The 21,251-nt window shown below is 44.4% G+C and overlaps 1 protein-coding gene and 1 long non-coding RNA gene across 2 annotated transcripts; one reads left to right on the top strand and one right to left on the bottom strand.

The window, feature by feature from the left end:
- Positions 1 to 604: 604 nt before the first annotated feature.
- apcdd1l (adenomatosis polyposis coli down-regulated 1-like) lies at positions 605 to 11,956 on the bottom strand. Its single transcript, XM_011613688.2, has 4 exons — positions 11,419 to 11,956; positions 3,510 to 3,690; positions 2,328 to 2,847; positions 605 to 2,053 (listed from the first exon to the last, which is right to left on the bottom strand). The coding sequence occupies exons 1-4, from the start codon at positions 11,477 to 11,479 to the stop codon at positions 1,286 to 1,288; spliced, it is 1,530 nt and encodes a 509-aa protein (XP_011611990.1). The 5' UTR covers positions 11,480 to 11,956; the 3' UTR covers positions 605 to 1,285.
- A 2,043-nt stretch (positions 11,957 to 13,999) lies between these two features.
- Positions 14,000 to 16,689, top strand: LOC105417805 (uncharacterized). Its single transcript, XR_003886074.1, has 2 exons — positions 14,000 to 14,318; positions 14,815 to 16,689. It is a non-coding gene; the product is annotated as an uncharacterized lncRNA (long non-coding RNA).
- The last annotated feature ends 4,562 nt before the right edge of the window (positions 16,690 to 21,251 follow it).

Here is a 21,251-nt window from a genome sequence, read left to right as displayed (position 1 = left end):
GGAATTCTACATATATGATCGAAGCTTCATATAATGGGTTTGTATGTTTATTCTGTGGAAGAAGGTATCACTCCTGATGGAAGAGATGTCCAATCTAAGGTGCATTTCTGAAGTTCAGTATGTGTTTTCCCCTCTTTTTCTCCTACCTCCTGCCCTCGCTTTCTTTTCCTCCTTCACCTGGCTGGCCACCATCAGGAACCCCGTTCCACAAGTGTCTGGCTCTAATCTAGGACTTTTCCTGTTAAAAAGGAGTTGCCAAGGCTGCTTACCCAGAGAGGTCCATGAAGCACCTAGAGACAAGCTTGATTCACACGGAAGTCAGATAATTCAAGTTGAATTGACCTGCAATACCCCCCCCCCCCCCACCCCCATGCTAAACGTCTTCTATTAGCATGCTAACATCTTATACAGTTTACACACCATTTAAAAAATGTGGTTTTACATTTTTAACATCTGTGGGCATCCAAAAGGGGTGTAATTTGTGTAAGAGTTAGAGATACGACTTCATTTCAACAACACAGTTTTATGTTGTCAATGCAATAAACCAGCAATTTTCAATCGCTCTACTCTTTGTGTTAGCTGCTGTCCAAAGAAACACAATGGCTTAAGAAAAGACATTTTTATTCACATAAAATAGACGTGCAGATGGCCTAAATGCTCATGTTAGCTATAATAACCAACCCGAACGCTGCTTAGCAAGACAAATGTTATTATAAGGCATTTTAAGATTAAAATAAATATCCATTTGATTGGTTTAGATAAAATTTTAATGGAAAAGTAGCCATGAACCTTGAAAAACACAAATTCACAGCATAGCGGCCTCAGGGCGATCAGAAGGCTGCTTTAGTGCTGCTTACAAAGGCTTTACCTATTACACTAATATGCTGGAAAACAATCTATTTTCTGTACAAAGTGCATTAGTTATACTGCATCTTCAGGGGGAAAAAATGTTTGAGGTCTTTAATTTTTAGGTGTGAAAATAACTGAGCGATGTATCAAAATGCTGTGATTTGTTTTAGTAATTTTTGTGAACATCATAAAGTAGGAACACACTTTAAAATAATGTACTTTTTACAAACTCAAATGATCACTTATATAGTTTTGAGGTTTATATACAGATTTCTAAGGGAGAAATGCAAAATAAAGTGAACTGAAAGCCAGACGGTTTGGAAAATTCAGCTCTCCTGAGTGTCTCATGATTTCAACCGTGCAAGTGGTCGTCGCCACATGGCGGAAGAGTGAAAAGAAAGCTGCCGGGTAGCGAGGTCCATCGGTGACTTTGGCTTCAAAAATCGCAGAGCCAGCTGCAGAGCACCGTCCCCAGCACCAGTAACACCAGGTGCTCCAGTCTCTGTGTCCCACTGACCGCTAGCTGCACCTGCTTGCTGTTAACTCCAGAGCGGTGGAAAGTTTGCATTTCTGTCATGCTGCAAAGAACCATGGGAGGCTGAAAGGAGGTGGGCCTCCTGTGTGGTCGGTCCGGGTTGGACCCGTCGGTCGGCCTCTCTCCGATGAACAGCAGCGGATGCTTCCTATGGTCCAGCTCAACCTTGAAGAGCTCATATTCCTTATGTGGCAGCTTGATGCCCAGCAGATTGCAGCCGCCCGTGGGGGTCAGGTCCTGTTCTACCCCGACCTCCCAGCCTCCCATTTGACCGCACTTTCCAGGTCTGGTTGCGTTCAGCAGCTTCACTGTGGACTCCTCCGCAGCTGTGACCTTCACCGTGGTCACCTTGAAGACAAAGTCGGAGGCGCCCAAAACCTTAGCGGAGGGGTTTCCCTGAGCATAGTGTCCCGAGGCCCTCAGGATGAAGGTGAGCTGGGAGCAAGCGGAGTCCGAGTAGTGTCGGTAGGTCCCCTCCCACGCGTTCTTTTCGGGGTCGAAGGTGAAGTCTCGGGTGAGAAAGAGGACATTGGGACGGGTTTCGCAGCGTTGGCTCACCCAGCGGCCCGCCAGAGCGATTGGAAGGGCAGGTCTGTGGGGCAAAACTGGTGGGTGCAGCTCTGAGGAGCGATAGACCAGGGCACACACGGGACAGGGGTGGATATGATGCTGCAGATATCAAGAGAAGGTAGAAAATATCCGTCACTAGCAATAAAGCATTTGTTGTTAATGCAGTTATAACATAGTGTTTCGAATTGTAATAAAATGTAATTAAAAAAAAGCCTAAGCAGCAAAGGTGATGCTGGACATAAACAGACAGACCCTACTTCATGATTGTTATCTTCGATCTGTCATGTGTAATAAATTGATTTATATTGTCACTGCTCATCTGCCCACTTTTTAATGTCAACCTCCTTTAGGTTTTGGGAGTATATTGTCTCACCATGGCGTTCTGCAGTGGCTGCTGGTATCCTGTTGGTCTGTACTGAGTCCTCTGGTTCCAGTCGGTGTCAATGTCCCCCAAAAGCAGCTCCTGGACCTTCCCTCCATGTCTGTGGTGCTGCGTCTCCACCCGCACAAGTCCCATCTCCATCATGGAGAAGCCCAATGCTGCCAGACAGCCCCTCCCCCCTCGGGTGTTGTACAGCTCGTACAGCTTCCCTGGCACCACTTGATCCAGGGTCAAGGTCACGCAGGACGAAGGCAGACTGGAGGTCAGCCCCTGCTTGGCTGCCGTGCTGTGAATGACGATGGCCACCTTGCTCAGGTGGTGCTCGGCGTCGGTAGCCCCCTGGGTGATCCAGGAGGCGTGACGAAGACGCAGCTTCCCCCTGATCATCAGGGAGTACGCAGGGTCCTGGCAGCCACTGTCGGCGTAGTAGTGCTGCAGGGCCTGGAAGTGACGGCCAGGGTGGAAGGTGTAGGAGCGGGTAAGGAACTCAGGACCTGGTCGAACTTCACATCTAGTCACAAACAAGAAAAAAAAAGTAGCAAATAAAATACAACCAATGGTTAATTCATCTAGAATTAATGTACTTGAGGCTCCTGGTTTGCCTTTTTTTTTAAAAAAGGAAAAAAGATCAATACAGTCGTAGGATTGTTGAGCAGACCTGTTAGCATGTAGCCATTTTACACACACTGCTCTCTGTTCATACACATGTTTATGATCAACCCTCTCCTGTCTCGGCTTGATTTTCGCCTCGTGAAAACATAAAATAAGATCTGCATGTGGTGAAAACATAATCACCGGCAGAAGCTTGACGGGAAGTTACAGCTCATCCAAAGGAAGCTTCTGCTGGACGCTCGAGATAATATAAGCAGATTCCTTTTTTTTCACTGTCAGATCCTTCTTTTAAACTCCACAGAGAACGCCTCCGCAGCTTTCTCGAGGTGATGAAGAAAGACGTAATCAGTAAGTTTGGTGAAGTTAGATGGAGACTGTGCAGATGTTTAAGACTACAAAAGGCTCCGGGGCACTGAGAATGACTTATTGGCTTCAGATTTGTCGTGTTGCATAGGCTTTTAAAAAATATCAAAACCGGCTGGTTTTCTCAAACCTTTGCTTTTGACAACTGTCACCAATAGAAGTGGAAAACTCATTACATTACCGGTAATTGATCCTCACCTTGTTGACACCCATGTGCCATCCAGTCGCGGGGGAACGTCTGCTGTTATTCTCACTTTGTCCTGTGGGTGTTGGTAGGGACAATCCTGCTCCCACTGGAGACTCTCGCTGAAGTTGGAGGAGATAGCGGAGCCTGAAGGCACCTCCCATATTCTACTCCGAGTTCCAGTGGCAAACACAGCTTTTAAGAAAAAACAAGCAAATATGAGAGCTGATATGAAATCAAAGATTTCCAGGCTGTATCAGGGATGAGGTTGAAAACCAACACAGGTTGATGGTTGCGTTTGGCTTTCCTCCTCAGAAAACGAAGACTGAAAAATGTTCCACGAGAGTTTTCGCATTCTCTACCAGAGACGTCTAAATTCCAAATTCCGCGTTATTCCGGAGCTGTAATTTAGATGCATTTTCCTTGTAGCAAGCAGAGAGTGGGCGTCAGAGAAACCATACATGACTGCGAATCAAATGTTGGCCACAGCGAAGACAGATTTGGCTTGTCACTCCGGTCGGGCCTGCAGCTGCAACGCACATGTCTGTTTCTGGGGTTTGTTTCTGAAGCCCGAGGAGTGAGCGTGGAGGTGTGGAGGCGTCAGCACCTGCACAAGTGTGTGTGTGTGGATTTCTGTCAGAGCGATAAAGCAAACACTGTGTCAACGACGGCTCTTCCAAACACATCTGTTGATAATATCATTCAAAAAACACTCGCGGTGATGAATGTCTCCCAAACGCAGGCAGCCAGGTTCAACCAACGCGGGTTTCGTGCTGCAGACCTGCAGTCTTTCTGCCGGTCGTTGGCCCGTGACAATGCTCCCATCGGTTGTTCCGGAATATTGATGCAGAGGTTGCTTTTATGATTGTGCCCTTGTGGCTGTGATGTGAGGAGGCCCAGGGTCTGAATGGTGTTTGGCTGTGCAAAACGATGGTTTCATTCTCAATTCTCCCCACCAAAGGTCACAAAGGGAAGCAGATAAGTTCTCCGTGAGGTAATCACCTTTTATTTTCTCCTCTCACACCCATCCTCATAATCCTGTGCCTCTTAGAGAGAATTTGAGGAAAGCAACCAAAGAAAAGCTGTCCAGATTCCTTTCCCTCCTCTTTTACCCCCATCTGCAGTGGGATCACATTCTCAGCTCTCCTCGGGATCGTCAGTCTCGGACAGCTTTACGAGTGTAATCTCACTCCACTTTGCTGGACTTAAACTTTAGATCCTTTCACCAGATCACCTGTTGAACCTCCTGTTGAGCCCGAAGTCGGTAATCGAGCCACGCATCGGTTTGTTCAGCTGATGGCGGTCAAAAGAGAATGTAGAATTGGAATGAAGAGTTTGATGCTGAATTGACATGTTAGAAGACATGTATATTTTCCCTTCTATTAAAAGGCTTCTACCATGGCGGGTGAATGATCACCATTTATTAAATGTGTTGGGTTCAGGAAAGGAAGATCCTAATTTTGTTCCCCCTCCTGTAATTCATCCCATATGTTGCCCACGACTGCAGACATCTGCACCGTTCAGGCATTTCCAAGCATCTTTCCACCTGATGCAGACACACACACACATGCACGCACGCACGCACGCACACACACACATGCACGCACGCACGCACGCACGCACGCACGCGCACACACACACACACACACACGTGCGTTTGTTTGTTTGAACTCCACAATCATAAGCCACAGAGCCAGACTGAAGCTCCAGGCACATTTCTCCTCCTTCCTGAACCCTGTCAGTTTGTTGATATGATTAATACGCCATCCTCTGTCTCACAGGCATTGAAACATGTTTGTAATTTTCCCAGTGTGCTGATGTGCTTGTTTATGCTTCCTGACACCACAGCTGGCTGGGGAAGACCCAGGCGGTGGGACACGATTGGCGTGAGCGCTCGGCAGAGAAATGCTAATCATCATTAATTCATTTTCCGCTGCTTCTTGCGAGCCATCCAGTGGCCTACTTTGGGTTATCCAGCCTCTGTCACAGCACACATACACTATAATAAACAGCCAGCGAAGCAAGAGTCACGATAAGGGATGTGATGTCATTGTTAGAATTTGACTTTTTGCCTGAGTCAAAAAAATAAAAAATACTAATAATAATAATTTCTATAGTGTTTCTTAAGGTCGCTTGTCATTCAGCTCTTTCCCCTCGCTTGGATCTTGTTCCAGGTCAGCATATGGTTGCATTTACCAAAAGAGCAGTTATAAAAGCACAGCTTAGTAAAACAAAATTGCTCATCATGGATTTTTTTTCCCCTCCCAGAAGTATTTTTCTACAAAGGAACCTTTTCCAACCACAAGTAAAGCAATGTTTTAATACATATGATAATATTCAGCCTCCATCTCATTTCGGAGGAGATGTGGGGCCATTTTATTTGATTCACTTCCTACACAGGCCGTCAGATATCATTAGCGTTATGCTACAATGGTTCCCTCTGATTTATTTTTCCACTATGGGCCCTAAACTTTTTCTCCGCTGAGGCAGACTACACCTCCTGTCACAGGACTGCGCTCGGTGCATGTTTCAGAAACATATTTCATGCATCCCTAGTAATAAAATTCACTGTAAAACCAATTCAGATGTGGGGCTGTACACACATCTGCGAGTTTATTACGCTCAAACCTATGCAGGCCGCCGTAAAGTTTTACGTTTAAGAAGGCCGCAGTGTAACTTTGAGTTGTGCAGAGCTGTGCTGGCATCCAGAGATTGTCTTCATCGTTATAAATTAAGGCGGCAGATTGTAAATTGAATGCAGACAGATAGCTGCAGAGCGAGCCGCTGGTGTAGATTCTCAGTTTGCACGTCAGAGAAAATTACCAAAATAAATTGGTGGAAAATGGAGGCTGTTTGGACAAATCACTGATGTATGATATTTTTTGCAACATTGCACGTTGGGAACAATTACTCAAATTTGCATTTATGTTTGAATGGGGTCAGGGTTACAGAAACATTTCACAGCCAGTAAATTACAGTCTCTGCCCAGTGAGCAAATTCTCAAACTAGAATTTTTCAAGCTTTTCTTCATGTGCCGGCATGAAATTGCGGTTCAAATGCACTAAAAACATGGATTTCTGCACATTTCCAGTGTAACAGATGGGGTATTTCAACCAAGTTTGGCTGAATCCAATTTTGAACTTGAAAAACCTCCAGAGTCAGAGACTGTTTAATGTGAAATTCCTTCCCTAATGCAAAAATACAAAAAAGAGGACTGCTGTCGCCCGACATTAGCTTCACATAAAGTTTGGAAAACTTTTTTTTTTTTCCTGCACAATTGAGCGTTCATTACGAAGGAATCTTTTAACGCTTAGCACAAAAAGCAAAGCCTGGAGAGTGAGACATAAACTGATGCACACATGTTGCGCGGATTGCCAAAACAGCCCACAGGAGTTTTCAGTCAATTGCGGTAGCTCATTTTCCTCATAATTAATATGTTGATTGACATTGAGATGGATGGTTAAAGCCATATGTTTTTATCTTTTTTTCCCCTTCCTGCTCTGCTGATGCACACCTGATGTCTTTGTTAGGAGGAGATGAAAAACACATGTCAGATCATCCTGAAAATTGGCAGTTTTGTAATCCTGCCACAAGGGGTCAGCGCAGCAGCCCGTGTGTGGTCTGGATGGTCACTCTGTCATCACCTCTGATCCTGCCAAAGTAACCAGCCCATCCCTCAGCTGACTGAAGACTGGCCAAAATAATCTACCTATCTTTGAGCCTCTATATTCCTCCCCATGCGCACACACATATGTATGCACTCGAAAACACACAGTGACCACATTGACGTGTACCCGACTGCAGAAGGGATACCATTTACGAAAGACCTCCAGGCTGCACTCTGTTTGTTTGTTTGCATTTGTGATTACGGTTTGGCGGCCTTCACTCCCCTCACTCTCATCCCATCCACGCTGCCAAAGTCCAAATACAGTTTTATATGCTTCTTTCTTTGGAGCTATCCTGGGTAAACACAAAACAGATCCGGATCTTTTGATTTTATGCTAGCGGGGGAAATCGAACGCTTCACCTTTATCTCGTCTGTTAAAGAGACGCCACTTTCCTCAAAACTGCAAAGCACTGAACCCGGAGCCAGGGATACTGCATCTGCTGCAGAGTTGGAAGCAGTCCCACCATGTGTCAATCTTTTCACAGTTTTTTCATCTGTTTAATCACTCTACTGTATCCTGATTGCCTCCTCCACCATCTCAGCTTTCTCTTCATCATTGCGGCAGAAGAAAAAAGCCCTCATGAATCTGTCCCAGAAGCCCCCATGCCCTCCTGGCCCACATTCCCACTACCGACGGTGCCTCTGTTTCTTTGAACAGAAAGCTATGATATTTACGCCTCATTTCTCCTGGATGGATTTCCGACTTCCCCTCCCCATTCTTATGCCCCAATCTCTCAGCTTCTTTCACTGAATGCTGCATTATTCACAACTGCCTTTTTCACTCAGTCCACTGGATTTTACACTTGTTTTTTCCATTTTATTTCTCAATACCGATTACCTGATTAGGAGTAAAACCTTGTCCTGTTTTGTGTGAAATCTATTAAAGTGCAACTAATAATGTGGAGAAAAAACAAAAAACAAGTAGTTTACAGAGCCTTTGGATTTCCCTAATGTGTTATTAGCTCATGCCCAATGGCTTATCATATTAGCTAGCTAACTAGCTGCTGCAACAACTAAATTCTCTTTCAGGTTGTTTAAAACGTTTTCTATATTTAAATGTACCCAAGAAGGTAACTGCAGGAAATAAACCTCATCACTAGAAAACCAGGAAAATGTAATTAAAGTCTATGTAGATTTTCAAAGTGAACATGTGGAGAGGATATGTGGAAGTATGTGTTTTGATAGGTAAGTGCTCACACAAAATGTACTTATGAGAAAATGATTTGGGTTCTGGTCGAGATGTTGGATGACCAAAGATGTGTGACAATATAGCAGCAACTTACCAAAACATGTTTCAATAGTGTATAAACAAACAAACTATGGATTTAGACAAGAAGACCTGATGGAGGGAATAGAAACTCAACAGTACTCAGACTTAGAAAATTGTCATTCTGCGGTCCAAGCGACTGTGAATGCGCTTATTTTGGACACACACCTTTCAGACAGATGGTGGAAGCAGCTAGTGTGGGCGGTCGATCTGAATGCGTCCAAAAATGCTGACAACCTGTTAAAGTTTCAAAGTGTGTTGAATCTGAAACGATGCGGTTGTTTCGGCACGTTGTGGCCAGATGAGGCGTCGACAGGAGTGTTTATGTAAAGGATGACATCGTCGGCGTATCGCCGACACAACCGGTGCTCGGGAATCTATCGGGACGCTCATTCTGAAACTGGAAATGAAGAGACAACAAGAAACAGGAATCGCAACAACACCAAAGGACCGCTGGCTCCTGGTAGTGCTGTGGGGGATGTTTGGTCTTAAAGTTGTACGTTCTATCTGGTCTTTCTTATACAGTTGTGTCTGTCTTTATGTGTCTCCAAAGTCATGCAAGGGTCAGCTGGATGTAGAGGTTTTTCCAAGATCATGAGGGCTGTTGTGTTATTCTGACCCAGAGTCCCCCTTCCTTTTTTCTCTTTGGGGCTTCACCACAACATCTCATATCAGTCTCCTGCACCAGGAGCACCTTCTGTCCCCGGGGCAGTGAATGGACGACTGCTGTTGTCTTTTCATCACTGTGTAAGCTAGTTAATCCTGCGGCCTCGTTTATTTAGAGTCAGGGTCTGCAGAGGTTTTCCCAGCGGACGATGGGGCCGGTTCCACTGCGGTTAGTGAAGTCCTGTTTACAAAGCATGAGCGCGCACACCTTATCCGAGGGATAAAAATGGATTCCACATCAACATGTATGCCAGCAGGGATGCAAACTGGATCCCTCAGAGTTTGTGGAAAGCATTCCAGAGTACAACAGCAGATGGCATCCATTGTTGTGCCTCCTCTTGGGAGCCAGCCAGTACAGTTGAGGTGTAGATAGTGGACGTGGGAATTTGATGGTCCATTGATGTTTTCAGGCTGATATTACCTTGATTTCACCTCAGCTTATGGCGCTATGGAGGCGATTTTCAAGGATCGGCTCCACGGCTGACTCACATACTTTTCAAATTGTTGTTGCAGACAGCAACAGGCAACAGCAGTACACATTTATAAATAAGGATTCCAAAAAGGGACTGGAATTGCAGCCAGGCTTGCTTCTCACAAGCCAGACTTTTCTCTAACAAACAACAAAACAAACAAAAAAAAAAACCTCAAAAGGGATCCAGCTGGATTCGTAAATGAAGAGATGGAAAAACCTGAAATACTTTTAACTTCCGATGGAATTTGTCACGTAGGAGACTAGTATCTGAGAAGACTGTTGCACTGGAAATGTAAACACAAGGGGATTTTTGTAGGTAAATGTTAACTTTTCCTTACTGGTTTATGTGTGAATGCCACATTCAGGCGTGAAGGATGAGACAAAGATCGTGATGAGTTATATATTATAACTATTTGTCTATAGATCCTGCCCTTGTTCTATTGTTGATGGTTAAATATTATCCAAAGTATGTTCAATATTTTGCTGCGGGGAAAGATTGAAATTCGCAAAGCTGAAGACCCCTGTATGGCTCTCATTAGCGACTTTATTTTTTAAAGGTATGGATTTCTGTTTGTAGGCTTTCGGTTCCGCAAAATAAAGCTGTTATCGTCTGATCCCTCTTTAAGATCACTCTGGTGTCCTTCGTGCTGCAAATTCCTCTCATTCATTTTACTGCACACTTGCTCTTAGTTAAACCTGGGTCCAAGAATTCCCAGTGTTCGCAGCTTTACAGTCAAAGTTGTTGTTCAAAGGTCGCACAGCGCTTTACAAGCAAAGAGCTGTTGTACATCATGAATCAGTGTTTTTCCAACGTGCATTCCCAACAGAAATACTGACCACAAGCAGATTTGATTTGAATCCTCCCTCAAAGAAACGGCATTCGCATCTCTAATCTCGTTTTACGTCTGTTTCGCCGCTGTGACTCACCCTTGCCTGTCTCCTCTTCTAGACATAAGCAGTAAAAAGGAAAAAACATTTCCCAGATACCAGTCCATCGGACCACTACCGGGACACTATGATGGGAGGGGCAGTGGGAAACTGGGCTGCTGGATGATCATTAGAACTGGGCAGATGCCTCAACTTCTCTGTCTCCCACTCGTCACCTTAACAAGCCCTGATAGCCAAAACGCTTCCCGTGACCAAGGCTGCGGTGGCTGGACGGTCGCCTCTGCACACCAGCCTGAGATGAGGTCAGTAATGGCCGTCTCTTGTTATTCTAACCATTAACATAATAGCAACATTAGTTCCAGGGCCACGCTTTCCTGCACCTAGGGAACCATTGTTTAAAGGCACCAACCGGAGCTCTATTAAAGACTCCTCCACCGGCCGCTGATCCCACTGACGCTTTGAAGACGCACAGAGGAGGAGAGAGGGAACACAGACCAGCTATTCATGTGCCTGAGATCAGCAGAAGTTGTGTTTTTATTCCTCAATGCGCCGACCCACATGCTCCCCTTGCAAATTGTCCGAACTGCGGCAAATTGCCCGACGACCATGTAATTATGAGTCTTTCAGCTGATCTCTGTCTTATTGGCTTTCTTCCTTAAGCTGGACCTGAAAATGTTCAGCTGATTTCTCACATGAGGGAGATGTTTGTTTTGCACGGTGGAAAAGCTGCAGATTATTGGAGGAAATCTGCAAAGATTTTCAAAGATTTAATGCTAAATGTGAGACTTACTGGACATAAACTTATGGCCATATTTAGGAGAAAAATGATCTGTTAAGTCCAACATGATTTCCACCTCCTTAACCTTTGAAAAACATTTATTGGAATTTGCTCAATAGGGTGAAATCTGTGGATTTATGGGAACCCTTTAAGACAATTTCATGACACCAGTGGACTTTCCTTACCTTGCCAAAGCCACAGCAGCCAGATTCCCCTCAACAGGTGACTGAAAGGTCCACTTGACATACTTCCTGCTGCCACAAACTTCACGCACGCACTCCTTTGGTTAAAAAAAGCGAATCTTAATCTGGGCAAATCCAGCACAGAGAGGGGCTCTGGTCAATAAAAGACGGAATCTCAAAGGATATCAAACGATATCAGCGTGACATGAGAACATGCAGGAAGAGTCCCAGTAATCCCAGATGAAACCCTGGTCTGTTGCTCGGTCACCAAGTTGCCTTTTCCTTTTCTGCTTCTTCACTTCTTTGTTTCCATGGTCTGATAAGAGGGTTCTCAGTTGGAACTGTGCGCTTCGTGCAATACCTCCACACTGGTGCACTCCTGAAGTTGACAAGAGTAACTGCTCTCTCTCTCTCTCTCTCTCTCTCTTTCTCCCCCCTCTCAGTCACCCAGCGTGGTCTCAAAACTGCTCAGCAGCACTGCAGATCTGTTCCGCTCGATGGGCGTGCAGCAAGTGTGTGCATTCATGTGGGCAGAGGTGGTTTGTGCACGCGTGTGTTCTCCAGCTTTTCTCTTATAGGTTTGAGTAGGGGCTTAGGGGAGGGAGCAGGAGACGAAGAGAGACAGAGGGAGAGTGAGGATTAAAAAAAAAATCTCTGTGTCCCTTGTGCAAGAGGGGATTTGAGCTTCAAACTTCGTAAAGTTTTAAGGCCTCGGGAAGCTTTCGGAGCAAGGTGCAAAAGGGCGACGCCAATGCCAAAGCCACAACAGTGGGACGTCAACATAAATAACAACAGCATTGTTCCATACTTGTCCTTGTGCAGTTTGTTACATTCGGAATTGTCTTGTGTTAGATGATAAAGGGATAGAATAATGTATAAACCTCTGGTATGGTGGCAAGTAGCTAAAACAACAACTTTCGAAGAACTTCATCACTTGTTTGACTTTTCGTCAGCTTCAGAAAACATTCATTTTGCTTGTTTTCTGTGCCACACTTTATAAAGAGATGTCATTTGATATAATACTAGAAGCTTTGCTCCAAAGATTCAGATTATGCTTCCTAACTCATTAGTAACTAATTATCTTTGAAATGTTATCTTCTCAGATTCTTACTCTCTAATATTATGCCTCTTATATCAGGGATCATCTAGTGTGTGTGGGCCTCAAGGTATTAGCACATGATCCCAGTTTTAGGCGGTCAGCTGAGGGAGGCGCTCTTCTGACAGCTTCCACTTTCCACTGGAAATGCTACAGAGATTTGAGAGACACAAAAATTCAAATCCAATATTTTTCATTTGTCTTGGGCACCACTTTCCAGCCCACAAATTTCCCCCAAAACTCAACCGAAACCATTCTTCTGGACAACATGAGACCGCCCTTCAAACAGCCACATGTCTGAATTTCTCCCTGTCTGTTGGTGATCCAGAACTCACGGTGGTGAAGTTGCATCAGAACTATGCTCTGGTCTAATGGGAACTGTCAACAGTCAGCTCTGTGGGTTCTTCGCGTTGGACCAGTCTGTCTTAAAGATATGCTCAACATTTTTCTTTGAATCACCTACTGAGTGTCTGACTTCAAGTTTGTGGAAGGGCAGCCGGTAGCTACAGCATCTCCAGGCAGGCTTGCTCCATTACTGCAACCTACCACCAGAGGGCCACCAAGATAGTTGGACTTTTTAAAATAACTTCTCATGAGGCCAGACTTTACTCTGTGGTACACCTCCCTACCCCTACGGGTGTGTCAGCAAAACGTTAGAATGTTTATCGGTCGACTTTTCAAGTGATGGACGTTAAAATTAAGGCCATCAGAAGAATAAAATTCTTTCTGTTTTATCAAGGCACACAGAAATCTCATGTATGGATATCCAAACTGTATGCCAGTGGAGTGGGAAGAGAGAAATTCAGTCCCCGGCAGCTGCGCACACACACACACACACACACACACACACACACACACACACACACACACACACACACACACACACAGTTTACACAAATTCACATCACACCCCATTAAAAAAGCTCATGCACAGTGAAACGCTGCTGCCCCACACTGATTCATAAGCTCTGTGTATACATGTGGTCTGATGGAGCTGTTGACACTGGTGACCACTGCAGAGGTAAAGACGGTTTCAAGGTTCCTGCCAAGCGAGAGCTGGTGGCGGCACCCACGCCGGGCGGACTGGCCAGAGCTCTGGCAGAAAGTCAGGCCTGCAGACATGCCTGCACACACACACCGCCAATGTCCAGTGAGTCATTCACCACCGGAGCTCTGTCTTACGTGGTAGAACTGCAAGGCATCAACACACGTGCGCCAACACATGTTTGCTACTTTTTAGTAAGCACAGATTTACCAGTGTTTTCAGAAAACACAAAATAGATGTAATTTAAGGATCGTTATGCTTCGCACATCCAGTCGTGGTGTAATAACATTACAGTCCCTGAGGTTCTGAAGAGTGGAGGCACTGCAATGTATCATCAAACAAGTTTGGCAAGGTTAAAAAAATTAGTCAGAAGCAGAACTCAAAAATAAACAGTTGGTCAGTCGAAGTGATTATGTATGTCCAATATTGGGGCTTGCCTTCAGTTTAACAATTAGTCTTTTAGTTTGGATCAGAGCTGCATGTCAACAGTTGGCAAGGGTTTCAGACTTCAACAATCCAGTCCGAGAGAAAGGGGACGGTATGGGTGGTCCTGGAGACATTTCAGTCCCTCGTCTGGTTAATGATCCACAGTCTTTCTATTCAAAGGGCATCACAGTCTCCATTTTTTTTCCCAACGCTGCTGTGACGTCGCGCTACTTCCATTGCTAACGCATCTACGATATCACGAGCATACCTGCACAACCCCACTACAGAAACGATTTCAAGATCTGAAAAGGCAACAGCAAGATCATCTCAGCTGAGGTAATTCTTTGTTGTATATGATGATAAATATGTACGTTCGGGCTGCCCCAATGGAAGAAATCACAGCTGTTGCACTCTCCTGTGCCGTGAACTGACAGTTTAAATAAATCGAGAACGATAGCGTTCAGTTCTGACCGGAGCTACGTTTAAAGTGTCGGGAGAAGATTTGTCTTATCATTGGAGCTGTATAAATAAAACAAACCCAACTTTAAAAAAAAAAAAAGGAAAATTACAAACTGTTTTAAAAATGCCGCCTTTCTGGAGCCAGAATTAATAAGGTTAAGGTGTGTTTTCCAGGAAAGAATGATGTTTATCTCCACGGGCCAGATTATTTCCAAAATCTGTCTAAACAGTCAACATGTCCGACTCCTGATGGTTCTCGCCCTGTTTAACCTTTGGTGCTGCAAATAAGAAACGTTCACTCTCCTTGTTTGACTTTTTGCCCTTTAGATGGTCTCATCTTCACCGGCATATTCACAGCTCCCATTTCACACAGGTCTAATCTGAATGTTCATCAGTTCCTCCGGCTAAGTGCTAACTTGCAGTGACAGACCCCACGGAGAGCCATGACGGACGCCAAAAACAGACGCCGCTGATCTCTGATCCCAGATCTGACAGCTGGCTCCCTCAGGAGGACACGGCCTGGGGTGTCATCAGCTTTGATCCACTCAGGGTCCTCTCAGGAATGTTCAAACACACACACACACACACACACACACACACACACACACACACGTTCTCCTGCTCCCACACATATTACTGGGCTCGGCCTGTTGGAGCGTCCACACAGGAGTTGGCAGAAGTCACGTTAGAACACACAGTCAGCGTTGTTTTATAATCAAATAATTTCTCATTCCTGTAACTAATACCTCTACACCAAGCATAGGCTATACTGCTAACTATGTGTGTGGTGTGTGTTTGCTTGGGCATGTACCCTACGCATCGGCTTCTGCACACATGCACACTGACACACGCACACACAGACACACACTTGATTATTGACAGATACATGGACTGCAGATGCACATCAACATTTTGACTGGTTTCATTTATTCTGGTAGGTTTGAGGTGTTTTTTGGTCTCTCTGTTGGCTAATAGCGCCCCCAGTAGGACAAAAAACAATAGTTTGAGGGGAAAGTCAAGATTTATATCGTGGTGAACTGCATTTGGCTCAGAATCAATATAAAACACAAAGGAATTCATTCTATACGTGAGCCTACTGGCTAAATATATAGAGAGCAATGGCTGCATTCCAACATAATTGTAGCTCAACAAAGAGGAATAATGACCTAATGAAAATTATTCCATGGCAAGATCAATCAAGAATAATTAAATGGAAGCATTGAATTAAAAGCCGGAATGCAGCGGTCCGACCATAAGCTCATGAAAAAACAAAACAAAAACCAACAGCTTGATACTCGATAAGTACACACAGCATGAACCGTTCAGTAGGAATGATTTTAATTGGTACGTGTGCAAATGCATCGGACTCACTCTTCTCTGTCTTCCAACTGGTCATTATTTCCTATTAAAAATAGCGTTTCACTTTTTTAGGAGACCACAAATTACAAAGCAGATGCTCATTCCTGCCGCTTCCTTTTGATTGTTACTATGGAAACCCAAATTAGTCATTTGCGTTGTGGATCACAAATCCCTACTGCCAATTGGATCATCCAAGCCATGCTGAAGCTCTTATCCCAGCATATTATTCAGCCTTCTGGGATCATTTGTTTGCGCTCACAGTAAGATCCGACGGCTCTTTCTGATGGCGCGTGTGGAAAACAACAAGCTGCTTACTGGATGCAGCCTCCAAATGTGATGCCTCATTTATTCCGACGCTGAAGGATATGAATTCACGTTCAGTAGCAGTCTGCATGAGACAGGTCAGCTGAGAACGGGCTATCACAGGGATGGCTTTCCAGTTTTATCAGACCTTCACAACAGAATGACATGTGTTTTGGTAATTTTTGCAGAGATGATCCAGGTAGTTTCATGGAGCCAAGAGTGGACTAAACCACGCCATCGTCCCCATACTTGCTGGTTTAGAGGTCGCCTTGCACTATTTACATAAAGAAGGAGTACTAATCTCTCAAAAGTTTCTTTTAATGTACTTTTCCCGTGGATTTCTAACAGTATTTACGCCTGCCTTCAGATCCTTGTTATTTCGACTGCCTCTGGGTTGGGTCAGCAGACAGGACACAGGACACCAAAGGCAGCTCTGCAGCGCTTTAATCACCACACATTCACATCGCAGCCTCTTATCTGCAAGACGCACCCCTCCAAACATTCAGCCAGACAAAAACAGAGATCATTACATCATTTCTCTGGTTTTCTGTAGATTATGTCATAAACTTTGACTGCAGTAAAAAAAACAATTAAAAAAATCACATCATTTTCAAGGCTGCTGCCTTTTACTGTGTCACAGGACCATGTGTGGTCTTGTGGTCTAACATACTGTCGTGTTTTCATTTCTGATGAAAAGACAAGGGCCATAGAGGAGTCCTCCGTGGTTCCATCTTTTGTTGCAGTTATAGAAAGACTGCTGACTACTGCCCTGGGTACACACACAAATACCCAGATAATCAGATCTGCATCAGCAGTGAGATGGTAGAGTTGGATGGATGGATGGATGGATGGATGGATGGATGGATGGATGGATGGATGGATGGATGGATGGATGGATGGATGGATGGATGGATGGATGGATGGATGGATGGATGGACGGACGGACGGATGGATTGATTTCCTATAAAATCACACACAAGCAGTCAGATGGTCACAAGCCATGAAAACTTACACAGGTAAATGTCCCATCTACAGATTTGATCTGTAAAGGTATAAACACATTAAACATCCTGGATATTAGCTTCTATGATGGCGACCCAGTTACTCAAGTGAAATCAGTGTGGACTCACTGTACCTAACGTGTATGATGACTGTAGGTGACTGTAGATGTCACATCCCCATCATTCAGACGTATTGCCCTTATTAGTAGATGAAGCGGTTGCATTTCTTTTTCCCTGCCTTTTCTTGCCAGAGACGGGTAGACTGACTGGAGTCACGCTGTGATGCGCTGACTGTAGACAACAGATGGATGGGTTTTTATCCTTTTATCTTGATGATGCACTGTTCCTCAAGTTATTGTTTGTTGCCTCCAGGGTTGCACCTTTACGGAGGAAGATTATCTGTGACTGCCGTGACAGCTGTTTTTATTCGATCCCATTCAAGCGTCATTCAAACGAGACGTTCAGTCCACCCATTGAAAATTCTGACGTCAACTTGAACTCATGCTCTCTTTCCATACAGCACAACAACCAGCTTTTCCCATAACAATTTGCAGCGCAGCAAATTGCAAAGCGGAAAAATCACAACAACATCTTATGGTTGACAGCTCCTCTATTGGGCTCTTCCAGCAAGCCACCGAGCTCGGTGGATCCGGGTCATGCCGCCTCTGCCGTGAATCAAGGAGGATTTGCTCTTTTGTTTAAGTAATCAAACAGTTACAGCGGTGGAGGATGGGGCAAATGTTTGTGCAGGAACCACATGCTCCAAAAGGCTGTGGGTCAGTCTTTGGGGGAGGACAGTGACTGATTAGAGGACAGTTCACCTCTCTAAAGAAATGCATGAGAGAGAATCTTGGGTGCTAAAGTTCAAAGCAGTTTCATTCATTTGAGGTCCTTAAAGACTCCTTCTTATTATTTTAAAGGATACATGTTTTAATAAAAACAAAAGGATAAAAAAAGCACAACAAAATCATCGGTTATTGTAATAAACCGGTTGCATTCAGAACGCAGATTGAGCATGTCTTTGAGTGATGATTGCCCAAAGATGTGTTTTTATTTCCATTATCTCATCCACTGTCTTCCCTCATGCCTTTCAGCACACTATGGAACAGCTTTTCCTCTTGAGATCTTATTTATTTTGCATTCCACCCTTTCTTCTTCAGTTAATGGCCAACACTGCACCTTTGGAAGAGCCTTTTAAATAATATGGTTAGACAAAGTTATTAAAGGGATTACTCACATTAGCAATCAGTGAGAATTTTCTCATGAGCATATTTGATGAATCTGTTATAAAGAAGAGCTTTAGTCTCCGTTAGCTCATCATCATTAGCTAGCACATGAAGATGCGACCACATAAAAGATCCTCTTCAGGCTGATACTAACAATCAACAGCTGCCGTTGTTGGATCTGGATTTGCAAAATTTTAATGATTTTATTCCACACCCCCCACGATTATAAAGCCAGTTTAGCTACAGGGATGTGGTTTCACCAAGAGCATGATCACCTGGCACTTTTCATACCAACAGGACAGCAGCTGGTAAAATCCCAGGAATGTCATTACATGCATGCCTACTTATCAGTGGGTTAAATTAAGCTGCTGTATAGACTAGCCAAGACCAGTTTTTGTGGAGGACAGCCTGCAAATGATCAATAAAACTAGAACTACGAGGGTTCCAGTGGTTGCAGCTGCAGCAATTGGTGATGTGATATAGAGTGGAGGAAGAGCAGAGGCAGCTAAAGCACTGATAGGGTGGCTGAAGAGTGTGCATGTTAGTGCAAAGTGTCTCATGAAGCTGACAGCATAAACCAGGCAGCGTTGACAATCAGCCGCACGCTCATTTATTCAAAGGCTGCCGAGCGACCACGACATCAACGCGGTTATTTCTGCTTAGTGTGGCTGCCAAAGGCCAACTTACTCCCTTAAAATGTTTGTCCAGTACAAATGAGTACAGTATATGGCAGCGTCTGTATGTGTGTGTTCGCAGCTGTGCACGAGTAAGTGTGAGGATGAAAGAGAACAACCGTGATGCTCACAGCTCAAGAGCGGGATAATATCAAGGGCCGTGTCATGTCTCCAGCTCCACTTCTCATGTCTTCACAGCTGCAGGACAGGCTGCAGATAGCAAAGTCCTCCTCTCATACAAGAATGTGTCACCAAAGACAAATGTGGCCGTCTCTCGTCCTCCAGAGCCTCCCAGGGTGTTCTCTAACATGTAACCGCCATATCTCAACCCCCATTCAACCCTGTGAAATACCTGAGATACATTATCATGTATGTAATGTTCTGTTATTGAGCGTGAGTGTTTCTTGTCAGTGTATTGTTGCGATGACTCCATACTTGAACACATGCTTTAACTTATGTTGCACGAGAGGTCGCTGATTTAGTGTTCCTCAGGCTAACGCTTAACGACATCATTGCCTTTCAATATTAAAGAATAACTCATGTCGTGTGTAGACCCTTGGCTATATAAAGGTGGATGAAATGGGTGGGTGCTCCACCGAAACTGAAGCCAAAGCATCTTGTTTGCATTCTGGTTGTGGGATGCAATTTTAAAATAGTCCATCATTGAAAACTTGACTTGGAGCAGAATAAAAACTCAAGGTACATGTGCAGTTTAGCCTGTGGTTTTTATGATAATTTGTGCCAAATACGGTTCAGCTCAAATAGGCACTAAACATCTCCTCCAACTGATATGACCATATACGCTTTGTTTTATCCAGAGAGCAGTCATATATTGTGTAATGCACATAAATACTTTGGATCCAATTTTCTTTGTCAAGTTATCATCCACTTTTGTAAATTATGAATTCAATACTTCCTGAAATGTCCTTCTTGTTTTGCAACAAACTCTACAATATGTTACAATTTACCCAATCCAGACCGAAGGTGAAGGGTCGTGACTGCGATGGAGAGACATCTGGTTGGGCAACATACAAAATGGAGCTAATGGGGTGAGAGGCTGAAGGTTTGAGGCAGGCAGATGTCAGTGGAGACCGTGTCTGGTATTGACATAGCCGCCATCTCAGGTCTTCTTTTCATCTGTCAGCTGGATTTGACCGGAGGATCCCCGCTGCTTTGTAACATGATCCATGCGATGGATCTCCCGCCGGAGTCTGCGCACAGGCGGGCGGTCATTTGCGAGGGAAACACTTGAACAAACATGCGCTCTCTTCGGACGTGCACACATTAGCGCTTAGTCCTGTTGTTGCTGTCATCTGCCATTTGGATCTATATCAGTCGCCTTCCAAAATCTGCCCACATATTATTTTACTTAGCCTCAGCCTGCAGAGGAGATTACATCCTGGCCTGCAAATGAGATCTTGACATGCAAAAGTCATGTTGGATTAAATCCACAAGCAACCCGGTCCTTTAAGAGCCGAACCAGAGATGCTGACACCACGCACCCGCTGTCATTCAGTGATTTATGAGCTTTGGAATATGCGTATCATCACATATTTTCAAGTATCACCTTTTCCTCAAATACCGGAGCAGAAATAAATCACTTTGTAATGCGTGCAGCACTTGTTTTTGATTATGATGAGAAGCAATGGCCGGGAAAGCCCTCCGTTTTCCACCAAAATCATAAATCAAACACACCTCCAATATTTCAAGTGACCTCTATCAACCACAATTGTGTCTCATATCCTCCAATTTATAGCTGCAGTGCGCGGTGTGAACGAAAGCGATGCAGTCGCCGAGGTCTTGTGGCTTGTCGCATTCCAGCGGAGGTCTCAGCAGGGGGGCTTCTGATTAGCCAAAGACATGAGGAGGCTGCCTGAGGTGAGAGCTGATCTCAACCACAGATAGGACCTCTGGGAACAACGCCAGCAGCGACGCTGGTGGTCCACAGAGAGGCTTCAAACATTTATGGTCATAGTTTCCATACCATCTGGGAATAAATGAATCAATGCAGCAGGGTTTCACCGAGGCAACGCTAACGCAAATCTTGATATTTATAGTGGGTTAAATTGCTGGGGGTTGTAAAAAAGGGTTTCATATAAATCTAAACACAACCAAGCTGAATATGCAATTAATAAAAGGAAACAACACACACATAGTGAACCTTTTTTATGTAAGGTGACCTTATTATTGTTTTTGATGAAATCTAATTCCCTTAGTCCATCACTTTTTCACTTACCCATAAAACAT

Source organism: Takifugu rubripes, chromosome 19 (assembly GCF_901000725.2).
Source record: "Takifugu rubripes chromosome 19, fTakRub1.2, whole genome shotgun sequence".
In the NCBI taxonomy this organism is placed as follows: Eukaryota; Metazoa; Chordata; class Actinopteri; order Tetraodontiformes; family Tetraodontidae; genus Takifugu; species Takifugu rubripes.
The sequence above is the reverse complement of the archived record's forward strand: the minus strand, read 5'-3'. Positions and strand labels throughout refer to the sequence as shown.